The 12,722-nt window shown below is 36.5% G+C and overlaps 1 protein-coding gene across 8 annotated transcripts in view; it reads left to right on the plus strand.

Annotated features, from left to right (window-relative positions):
• LOC108149906 (angiopoietin-2) overlaps positions 1-12,722 on the plus strand; it is a 269,820-nt gene that overhangs the window by 116,764 nt on the left and 140,334 nt on the right. For 6 of the 8 annotated variants that reach the window (XM_041709766.1, XM_041709767.1, XM_041709765.1 and 3 more), the window contains exons 3-4: positions 5,513-6,520; positions 6,572-6,875. In XM_041709766.1, coding sequence (XP_041565700.1) covers positions 5,513-6,520; positions 6,572-6,875 — 1,312 coding nt within the window. Of the gene's footprint in view, positions 1-5,512; positions 6,521-6,571; positions 6,876-6,976; positions 6,995-9,950; positions 11,533-12,722 lie in introns of those variants that run through there. The other 2 variants (XM_041709771.1, XM_041709772.1) reach the window with 2 other exon arrangements.

Raw genomic sequence — 12,722 nt, forward strand, 5'->3', positions numbered from 1 at the left:
GCACCGTTTCATCCAGCATCCAACGGATTAGCAGAGCGATTTGTACAGACATTTAAATTCACAGTCAAGAAGAACCTCAAAGACGGTATACCACTTAGGGAAGCTGTAACAAAATATATTTCTTCTTACAGGTTCACTCCAAACGCCCAAGGTAAAACTCCTGCCGAGTTAATCCACGGTCGATCAGTCCGCACCGTGCTTAGTCAACTTTTCGAGCAGCCTGTCGAGAATAAACGGACAATCACCAAGTACATCTTTAATCAAATGGTATACGCTCGAAACTATTCAAGGGAGAAAAGTGGATTGAACGCATTATCGACCGTCCAGTTGGAAAAATGCTGTTCATTGTTCGCACGTCAAATGGTTACATCAAGCGCCATTTCAACCAGCTAAAAACGAAGTTGTCAGCAAAAAACTCAATCAAGCCTGCCTTGTGATTCCAACTTGCGTTGCTCAGATTTCTGGCCAAGCTTTTTATATTTATAATAAAATATTTCTTTTTATATTTACGTTACTATTAAATAGACCAGAAAAGCAACAACAAGGTACGTTAAAATGTATTACATAATAAAGTAACAATTATTTAGGGTTAATTACACGATAGACATATTTTTGGTGCAAAAACCAAATGTATATAAAATCGTAAAATATTGAAATAAGTATTAACGTATGCTAATTATACATATACAATTTGTTGGTTTATACGCGCTTGGACTGAAAACCAACAACAAAATAATGAAAAAAATATAAATATTTAAGTAACAATTAAAGTTAGTAAGTAAGTTAATAGAAAATACTAGAAAGTAAGGAATATATCAGAAATCTCGAACGCGAGAAAAATAGAGCGTGGGGAAGGTGGTCATACAACGATCGAGTTGGCGGTCTCTTGTGTCGGAATGGTAAGCGGTACGGACGTATCTTCCGCAGTAATTTTTTGTGTAATCCGAAGTAACGCCTCGACCGCGCGACGGCACGCGGAAAGTGAATAAGTAGGCTGATCAGTGTTTTGAGGTTAGTGTTCATAATATTCCTCTCCGTTAAGTAAAGACAGTGTAGCGGACTCGTAGGAGGGTATTAGATAAATAAAGCAATCTAGCAAAAAATAAAGAAAATAAGTGAAAGTGAAATCCCTCGTTTGTGATTTTTTATTCGTTGTCGATCAGTAGCTTCTCTCCTCGCAGTGCATGTGACCTGTACGCGGACACCCGGCCCGTCTGGTCTAGTATCCTAGCTTCCCCTAGCTGTACGCGGACAAAAGACCCGTCTGGTCAAGTATCCTAGCTTCCCTCCCCGTAGTATTTGTGACCTTTACGCGGACACCTGATCTAGTATCCTTGCTTCCCTCCTCAAAAGCGCTTGCGATCGGTACGCGGACACCCGTGCATGTGACTTGGTTGCGGACATCATTCCCGACTGGTCAATCATACCGTCATCCTTTTCCCTTCAATCCCCCCACGTCCGACAAATTCTACCCGGCTTGGCCTCGCCAATCCAGCCCAGTGGATTTGTGTCCTCCGACACGTGGAAAACGACTTGCGCGCCTGGATTACCGAACCGATCAGTGACGTCACCCACCGGTCCCACTCTCGCAAAATACTCTCCCGGCTTGGCCTCGCCCGAAGGTCCAGTTCGGTGGATTTTTGGCCTTCGGAAAACGACTTACGCGCCCCAATCGTGGAAGTAACCAGTGAGATCACTTGGCGTTCCCACCCACGTGAAATCGTTCGCCTGGCTTGGCCTCGCCCCAAGGTCCAGCCCGTTGGATTTTTAACTCCGGAGTAAGATACGACGCGAGCAACTTCGACATCACTCTCTCTCCCGGCGTCCATGAGAACCTTCGGCGTGACCCCCCAAACGACTCATTCACTCGTTGAATGAAACTCTCTAGTCCGGTGTTTCGGTGATTTACAAATTTCTTGTAAAAAACAATTTAAGTTTTGGGTCCAAAAGGACGCCAAGGTCATCAATATGTCTAATTCTAGTCATCACAACCACCTAACGTATAAGTGCCATAATGTGGGTTGACCCGATAAAATGTCATTACTTTTACACCATGTTTGAAAAGCACTAAGGTTCGTTTGTAAATCTGAACAGAGGGAAATATCGCTATGTTGCAGGCATAACTTGTCGTCATCTGCGTACATAAGGACAAGATACTTTGTTAAAACTACAGAATCCAACGATTTACTAAAGTCAGTGTAAACAACGTCAGTCTGAAGGTTAATTCTGAAGCCATTTATAACGAAAGAAGTTAGTTCCAAGAGGTTTGTTGTCGTAGTCCCACGACTTTTAACCCGTGTTGGGGATATAATCGACCTGCATAGATGTTGCAAGTGGGGGGTAATAATGTTTTCGAAAAGTTGGCTTTAGCCTTTGCAGATCAACGAGAACGGAGTTTTCACTTCAATTCTGACCAAAAATTAAGTTAGACTTAATTTGCCTGATTGGAACGTTGGAATTTTCCAACGATAGCGATGCTAGTTAAGAGGTTGACTTACGCTTAGCGTTACCAAATTTAAAATCTGTTTTGAATCTTGTGAAAACTGGATCCTACCACGAGTTAAATAGCCATTATAACACTGGGCGTTAAGCATGGTAAATATTGACTGGACTTGCGACTTGTGAACCACACGCTTTATATTCATTATAAAGTCTGGACTTAACATTTTTTAGACGTGAGAATTCTTTAATAAGCCATAGAGTTTTATAGACGGATAACTTTAACAGAACACACTTTTGAAAGAAGGAGTTCAATGCGTAATAAAAGATATTAATGTCCTCAGTAATTTTAGTGTAGGAATAAACTTCAGACCAGTCAAGAATTTTAGCGACCAAAGTTTGTGTTACGAAAGCAGTGTATTCGTTTCACAGTCTTTCCAAAATTTTCCTTTAACTCTGTTCCTGCATCAATAGTCAGCTCTAATGATAGGATGCGTAAGTAACAAAGTTCTTAAAACATAAAAGCCTTCTGAATTTAACACAAAACACAAATCCAGTAAGCGCCCTAAAGACTTTTGAACATGGTTAACTTGAGAATGCGCAATGTCGAATAAAGTCATGCTGCGCTCAGGAAAGTAAACTATTTGATTTTTCGTCCGGGGATTAAGTCGCATTAGGTATATGAAAGCACTTAAAATTATTAACTGATCTCTGTCTGACAGTTTATAACAAATGGACTGTGTAACGGTGGTCGCATAAATTGGGAACTCAGATGATGGCGGGATATATAGCAAATAATATATATAAAACTAATGGGGAACGATAATTTTATATCCAACCATTTTATGTCATTACTTTCATTAAAAGTTGGTAATTCAGACGTGAGATTATAGTTAACAGCACTTAAGACTCCCCCTCCTTGTCTGAAAGTACGATCAAGCCTATAAATTGTGTACTTACCCGTAAAAACTTCGGAGCTTAGAATCTCCGGTTTTAAACAAGTTTCTGTAAACACAATATGGGATAAAAAACTATCAGAGTACAATTTAGACAGCTTATAAAGTAAGCCTCTTGTATTTTGATAGGACAGAAGAAATGAGGAGGCTAGTTTTTTGAGTTAGAAGCGGAAGTAGAAGGCGCTGGGGATGGCTTTTTAACGGGATTTCCCATTTCCCTTAAACTATTCATTTTTTTTGCTTCGTACTCTTTCACAGAAAGTGGCTGAGCACAAATCTTAAATGAGGATACATTCCTAGCATAAATAAAATACGCTTGGCTATTTTGCGCTTGGGGGAATTGAGCTGCGATAGCATAGGGCGATTCGAGCACTGCATTTACGGATTACTTCGGCAACACATATTATTGTAAGTCTCCTATCTGCAATGCACTCATTTCAGTAGTAGCGTAAGCCACTTTTCTTTTTGACTGCGTCGCAAGCCACAATAGAAAAGACAAGACACTTGGCATGAAAAGTTTTTTCGCATAAATGGCAGAAAACTCGTTGCAGTCCAGCCAAGATAAATTTCTTGCAATTTTCCTTCGAACATATATAACGCCGAACATTGATAGCCATAATCATGTTTATTCGGACCTCTGAGCAAATATAGGACAAAAATCGTAAGCTCAAGAACTTTAAGAGAGAGCGGTGGGAGAGTGTAAGAGCGGGAGCGTAACAACGTTTAACTCCGATATTATGCACCACAAAAAAAAAATCATTAAAATGATTCAATTTATTAAACACAAATTAATCACAATACACTCGCGAAGCTAACGGAATGTCGTTATGAAATTTTCGCAAAACCTTAAAAAAAAAATATAAATGCATTATAAAAAAATTGATCATATAAGACGACTATACTTGTGGCTTATCGGTCACAATATTAATAACTTTGTTATTTTTTGGCTCAAAACTTTTTCATTTTATTGTTATTGCGTTAAAAAATATATTTTTTATATTGTTATTATTATTAACCATTTGTTAATGTATAGAAAAACATGGATTCGCTTAAATGGTTCGCATGGAAGATCTCCAAAACTTTATAAGAAAATTCAAATACAAATTCAGTAGTCGGAGAAGCGCACACTGATAGGCGATTCAGCCTTTGAGAAAACCAAAAGAACTAAAACTTTATGAATTAATTAAATGACAACTGAAAACTATATAAGATACAGGCGACTCAGAGGGTTTCTGGGCAAATCTGACCTTAGTAAAATGAGAAGGATTGTTAGAATATTTTCGTTTACAAATGTATCCGCAACTTTCCGCAGCTAAGCTTAACACATTTATCACCTTAAAACTCTAATAAATAGATTTAAAAAGAAACATTGGGGGAATTTTATGAGAACACAAGTAAAACCTTAGGAAAATAAATTGAAGACGCACATAGGAGGTAAAAAATCAAGGTTACACAAAACATTAATTTCACTAAAAACACAAAAATAGGTTGGTTTTTATTAATTACACAAGATAAAGTAAATGCCTTTAGTTTCAAAATTCATTAAAAATAACCAAACCAATTTGAAAACTTTTAACCGCAGTGGCAACTGTTTATTCTTAAGACGCTTCCTCAATTACTGTAATTTAACATTATACAATTTAACTTGAAAAAAAACTAATTGGTGTATTTAATTTTATTGCAACTATAACCTTCTCATAACCTTCTTATGCTGAATAAAGACAGTAGCCTAAAGTTTATAAAAATTGTTTGATTTTTTAGTTTTGATAACTTGTCAATCTCTAAAAGTTTTATCGCAAGTTTACCTTTTTTACGATTAAAAAAAATTCCCATTATAAAATTATTTTTCTTTTCTTAGACATTTTTGACAACTTTTGAATTAACGAACACCTCTAAATTGAAAGAATAACTCCTGATGAGTTACTATTTTGTTGTTGGTCTAGTATCAGTTTGCGAAAAAAGAGCTCATAAAATACAATTGTACCTTTTTTTTGTATTTTGATTGTCTAATCTATACAATTGATATTGTATTTGAATAAAATAAAATGAAATAATTCAATATCGTATAAATTATTGAGTGTTTATATATTTTTCCCTTTGCTTTCTTTTCATTGCAGAGAACAACAATTGATCAATATATTTGAAATTATTATTACAACCCTTGAAGGAAAACTTAGTCGAATTGATCATCTCGATAAAACAGTTGATCTAATAAAGCAAAATATGGAAGCGCTGCAAAATCGGGTAGTCAACAACATAGAAAAAACAGATGAAATTATATCTCAGCTGGATAATATAAAGAAATCTATATCTAATGGTGTGCCTGATATTCCTGCTCAGTATTTGGACGTTCTCAACAAATCTACAAAACTGGGACAAAATTCCTCAAACTTACTTAACGAACGAATTTTAAAAATGGATCGTAAAGTAACTGATATAGATAATAAGCTTGAAGTCCTTAAGGAGCAACTAGATACTAACTTTTTACAAGTTGAAGACTTCACTGGTGAGGCTAGTGAGAAAAAGCCCGTCACAATAAATGTAAGCGACATTACAAAAGTGTTGAGCTCTGAAGCTATGACACAAGTATCATCCGAATTGAGCGATCTTCGCTATTCAGCTGACAACATTGATAAAAAATTACAGTTTCACATAAATGTTGTTTCTGATAATATTGGGAGAATGATGAATATGATGCATGAGATTCATTTCGCTGTAGTGGATAGTAACAAACAATTTAAACCTTTAAACTTAACAACAGAGAAGCAATTGATAAAATCAAGCAAACTTAATGTTCTAGTTAAACAAATACAGCCAATGAATGCAGTATCTGAAAAAATAGATGAAGTTTGGGACGTCGTGGTTGACACAAAATCAACTGTGGATAATCTTCTTCCAAAGTCCGCTGCTCTTTTGACACAAACTCAACGCCAAGAACGTGCAATTGATGAAATCCATCAAGATCTTAAAACGAAAACCAACTTGATAATCAATAACTTAGACAAGGTGGAAAAACGGTTAAAAAAACAAGAAAATTATGTTCAAATATTAGCTAAACTGCCTGAGCCCTCGGAGCTTACACCAAACCAAACGAACCGAAGTTTATTGGAATATGACTCAAATAAGTATATTTTCTTTGGTTTTTTTAAACTCATTGCTTAACCAAATTCTTTTAGCAACCCTGGTATTAATGAAACAACAAATGAAGCCAATTTATCGTCGTCAATTTCTTACGTTGAACCATCTATAGCGACCACTATATTACCTACACTTTTTACTTCCTCAACTGGAAATTTAATGCTGGATCAATTACATTCAACGTTAATGAGCACTAACGTCACTTACAATACCGAGACATCAATCAGTGGATCAAAATCAACTATTCGAAAAGAAAGAATAATTTTTCCAAGCATTAAAAAAAAACCAGCTATCATAAATAGCACCACCGCAAATGATATTATAGCCCTAAAGGATATAAAAGTAAGTTTTTTAACTCAGCCGTTAAAAGTGACAAGTACCGGGTCGAAATCGAACCGGTTTTTTTTTTATACCCGTACAATGATGATTCAAATTTTAAACAGTAGCTTGCAATGCATCAAAGGATACATTTTTCGTACTAACGTCTTAACGTCTCGTACTTTACGACTTATAAAAAAGAACGGCGGGTGAGTTAAAACTTCAAAACAATGATTGTTTTTAAACGGCTTTTCAAACTGATCAATTAATCATCTTATCCGATTTTAATACCTCATAAGGACTGATTTTCTGCACTTATGCTATAGGTCTTTTTTAGTTTTTCCCCGGCATTGTGAATTAATTTAGCATTTTTTCTCTTTTTACTTATTGCGCACAGTCCCACTTCGAAAATTTCAGCTGGTAAATTGTATGCCAGTATCAAAAGTCCTTCTGGACCTGTCCTTCCGCAGCGGAAACAATTCCACTCATTTGGAAAAGACATCATGAAACACGAGGAGCATGCAATGATCCGTCGTTTTGTCGCAGAATTTCTAGGACAGTTTGATTTTTTGGTCTTGTGACACACGGGATAAATTATTTCGATAGCTTTGCTGATTCCAGCCTAGCTGAATTGTTTGTTGATCTTAGACTCAAAAAAATAAAATCGCCAAAACTTTCAGAAAATCTCCCCTGATTAAAATCAGGGGAGTCATGGAGTCACTTACTTTGTATATTGCCAATCCAATTAGTTGAGAATACTCGAACATTCTTTAAGACTCGCGTTTTAAGAAGCAGGCATGGTCGAGTGGCTTAGAGCGTTGCTCCATGGTGTGAGCGGTCGCGAGTTCGAAACGAGGTCGAAGTAAGAGTTTTTCTAAATATTAAAATATTTGTTAACTAAAAGTTTTTTCGGTATGTAAAATTAATTATAAAAGGTAAATATTTAATAAAATAAAATGTATAATAAATAAGTAAAATATAAAATAAATTACAAATATTTCAAAAATTACAAAGGCTTGGTAGTTGTATTAAGACAACAACACCCTTTTTTTTAATACTTTTCTAAATTGAAGATTCCCTTGTTGATAGGTTGATAAGCCTATTAAATTCTTTAATTTGCGGCCTTTGCTGCTTTTTTTCTAGATCTTTTGGATTTTTTCTTCTCTTGAGTTGGTTTTGACCTTATTTGTCGGGCCTTGTATTCCTCAATTGTCAATGGCTGTGGTCCTACTCCTTTCTTTGCTGCTGCTTCTCAGAAATCTTGTGCTTTTTGCAATACTCTGTTGAATTTATGTTGAAACTCTTCCATCTAAAGCTAACTCTGCTGTGAATTACGCTTCTTACGTGTCCGCGGTCCCCTCGCCGATGTGTTGTTGTTTTTGGTTTTTTTTTTCGTACCAAGCGTCCACTGGGGCTTTCCTAATAGTCGTGGTTCGACGCTTGATTTGTATTATTCGTGGACCTCCCACGCCGTTGTGGATTTATTTTAGGCCTTCGCTGTGGCTTGCCAATATGAGTAAAAATGTTTTAAGTGTTCACGGTGTTGGTGGTGGTAAAAAGAAACTTTCAGTTGTTCCCCATAGGAAACAATTATTTGTTTCTCGATTTACTACCGTAACCACATCTGATGATGTTATGGGGTTTTTTCAAGAAAAATACCCATCTCGAAACATTACAGTTGAACAATTTAAATATTCATACGCTCGCAAGTTTTCTTCTTTTAAAATATCTGTTCCTCTAAAAACTTTTAAGGTTCTAAATAATACAAGTTTTTGGCCTGATGATGAACTAATAACAAAAGAATTTGTTCCTAAAATACAAAGAAATAATAATCGGCCTCCGATTTTTGAGTCTGTTCAAACAAACTGAACCCTTCTATATTTCTAGCTTATAAAAATGTATGGGAAATCAATATGAAGTTACCTAAGTTCTACGCTGACTCTTACCCTTTAATGAACAAATTTTATTCTTCACAGAATCTTGGCTGAAGCCGGAGGTCTCCAACTCCGAAGTTTTTTCAAACAACTTTAACACTTATAGAACTGATCGCGTTACTCGTAGGGGAGGTAGGGTGGTTATTGCTGTTAACTGACTGATTACCCCAATGAAATAGAAGTTTTTAGTGTATTAGTTTCTTTACATGCCTTGTCTAATTTTGTAACCTGTTCTTATATCCCCCATGGGTCTGACATTTTAGTTTATGAACATAAACATCATATTTAACCTGCCAATAAATCTGTTCTATCTCTACTTTCTGACAGGAATCATTTGATTGTTTTGGGAGATTTTAGTTTCCCAGATATATCTTGGTCATCTCCTATCGACTCTCTTGTTTGCACGCCTTTGTCGGATCATGACTTTTAGACCTATCATCACAAAAAATCAGCTTTATCAGTAACTTTTTAAATAGGCAATCAGATCTGGTATTGGTTTTAGTGTGATTGACAAAATGGAAGTGACAATATTCCTGCCCTGCCGTGATACCTATTCTTATTTAGTTTGTGAAACTAAAACGAAATGCTCCCGCAAATGCAAAATTAATAAGCTGAGCTACTTGATTTCCAAATGCAACTGGTCAAACTTATACAATTGAATGGATATGAAAAGTACCACTGAATTTTTCTACATAATTTTAAACACACATTTTTTAATGTCCCTGACAATCTTCCTACAAGACATAACATACCTCCGTGGCTTACACAAGAGCTTCAAAGACTTAAAAAAAAACACTTACTTAAAATACAAAAGGACGGGAAAGCCATCTGATTTTTTGAAATATGTTGTTGCTCCATTGAATTTTAGTGTTCCTAACAGTCAATGCTATTTTATGTATTTTAACCGGTGTAAAACAGAATTTTCAAATAATCTGAAGCAATTTTATAACTTTGTAAATGTCAAGCGAAAAAATTCCGCCTTGCCTTCATTAGTACGATTAAACTCAACTGAGGAGTCTACTGACACTGAAATTGCTGATTTATTTGCCAAGTTCTTCCAAACTACCTATAGTTCGGATTCTTGTCTAAATTCAGCTTACCCTTACAATTTAAACAGCTCAAATTTTATTTTTCCCCGGTAATTACAGAAAGCTCTCTTCTACAGGATTTGGAGACCACAACACTAACATACTCTTCAGGGCCGAACGAGACTCCTGGGTGCGTAATTAAGTTTTGTGCCTCAACTATTTGTAAACCGATTTTTAAACTGTTTCGATTGTCTACCTCAACATCAGTTTTTCAAATTATCTGGAATGATTCTTTTATTATTCTACTCCATAAAAGGGGAGAAAGTTGGATGTTCAAAATTATAGAGGCATTTCGTAATTGTATGCAATACATAATGCATTTGAGCGTATTGTTACTTCTCATTTGCAACTTTTGTGTTCCTCACTAATATTACCCTATCAACATGGTTTTGGAACTCAGAGGGTTATTTTTAAAAACCCAGTTTTCACGCACTCTGCGTTTTCACTATTGAACGCCCATTTTCGATAAACAAAGTCACCACCTTGATACGTTCTTTTGGTGTTAAGTTATTCATGGTTCAAATTGTACTGAATTGTCGTTTCGAAAACGTAACTACACAAGTCAATCGCTTCACAAACGTCACAGCTATTCAGTGTTTGTATACCGAAGTTTGAGATGGTGCACCCTGTATAATAATTACGTTTAAATGTAACGTAATGACTTTTTATAAAGGTACGCCTTCATTTATAAACTTTTCTCTTGATAATATGCCACTGGAACGTATATATTCGGTCAACGTCTTAGGAGTTCTTCTTGACCCAAATTTAAAATTGGACTGTCACATAAAGTCTACTGTTAACAAGGTTATGAGTGTGCTTGGATTTATTAAGCGATGGTCTAAAGAATTTGACGATCCTTATACAACTAAATTATTATTTACTTCCCTTGCCCGTCCAAATTCGGAATATTGTGATCCCGTTTGGTGTCTCCAAAATCATGTACACATTGATTGTTTAGAGTCGGTACAAAAAAATGTGTTCTTTTCGAGCTTCGTGGTTTAAACTGGGATCGAAACGTAAAATTGCCTTCTTACTCTAGTAGATTACTATTGCTTAATTTACCTTCTCCTGTAAATCGTAGAATCATGCTTGGAACTATTTTTATACACAATCTTGTCAAAGGTGATATAGACTCCATAAAATTGGTAAGCCGCTTAACTTTTAATGTGCCTTTTAGACCAACCCAACTACCATTCTCTTGCCAAGATGTACCTCAGATTTTGGCCTGCATGAACCCTTTCGTGCTTTTGTAATAATTATAATCATCATAATAATCAAATTTGAATTTCAACCTCTATCTCTTTCCCAAAAACTACAGTTGTAACATTATTGCACCGTACCTAGTTTTTGTTTTTCTTATAAATGTCTCTACATTATGTTATTTGTGTTTTCCTCGCGAACTCGATAACTGCCCAGCGCATAACAAGCTCGTGCTTGGTTTCGTTGGGCCACTATTTGCACTGTTTATTGTACATCAACGTTCAACTATATACTATATAATATTAAAAATAATAATATAGTATATAATATCAAAAATTTTGGAAATACCACTCATATTTTTTTTATTTAAAGTCGGTTTATCTACTAGTTTATAACCTACAAACAATTTTAACAACTTTTTGAATTATAATTATTATTATAATTTCAGTCAGAAGTTTGCAACGCAGTGAAGGAGACATTTCCGACCCAATAAAGTACATATATTCTTGATCAGCATCACTAGCAGAGTCGATCTAGCCATGTCGGTCTGTCCGTCTGTTTCTACGCAAACTAGTCTCTCCGTTTTAAAGCTATCTGCATGAAACTTGAGTCGGTACAAACAAGTTTCTTATTTCGCGCTTCGTGGTTTGAACTGGGATCAAAACGTATGGTTGCCTTCTTACTCTAGAAGATTAATATTGCTAAATTTACCTACTCTTGTAAATCGTATAATCATGCTTGGAAAGGTGATATGTCAAAGGTAATATTGATTCCATAGAATTGGTAAGCCGCTTAACTTTTAAGGTGCCTTTTAGACCAACCCGCAACTACCATCTTGCCAAGATGTACCTCAAATTTTGGCCTGCGTGAACTCTTTCGGGTTCTTTGTAATAATCTATGTAGCGGCGCCTGAAGAACGTTTGTTTGTTTTGGCTTGAAAACTGGCGCTTATTTTTGTATTTAGAGACCTTTGGAGAGTAGTGTTTAGCAAAAAAAATACTAATTAGTATTTTTGCGGGTGATGCCAGATAGTTCCACGATCAGCTGTTGCTGAGAAGCTTGTCCTAAGCCGAAATGGCGGATTTTTCAGCTGGCAGAAATTTCTGGAAGAAGCCGAAACCGACGCCGCATAGTTTTTGAACTTCCTCTTAATTAAACCGGCGTTCCAGTCAGACGTGTGAAATTTATTCGTTCCCATTCGGCAAAGTGGTGAAAAAAATTTACACGCGGTATTTCGAAGTTCTTGCAAAGTGATTTTTCCCGCGAAGAATTCAAACAAAGAAGTGAGTTGTGTGGGTTTTCTCGCTAAATATTTTCAAATGCTGAATTTTCGATTTCTTTTAAAAGGCTGAAATTTTACGTTTCCCGATACGGCCGCCACCGCCGCCACGGCATACCATCACAAGCGCATGTGCAAGGGGCCCAGTTAACTTTCGCCAACGTTCCGGGGAGCACCCACATCGGCCGGCAGTCCAAACCTGCCCTGTGGAGCACCCACGCTGCCCAGCGATCCGGATCTGCCTGTGGAGCACCCACGCTGCACAGCAATTCGGATCCGCCCGGAGGAGCACCCACGCTGTCCAGCGATTCGGATCCGCCCTGAGGAGCACCCACCTTTGCCAAACCGCAGTGCCTTAGGGAGTACCCCA

This window comes from Drosophila elegans, unplaced genomic scaffold (assembly GCF_018152505.1).
Source record: "Drosophila elegans isolate 14027-0461.03 unplaced genomic scaffold, ASM1815250v1 contig_492, whole genome shotgun sequence".
Lineage (NCBI taxonomy): Eukaryota > Metazoa > Arthropoda > Insecta > Diptera > Drosophilidae > Drosophila > Drosophila elegans.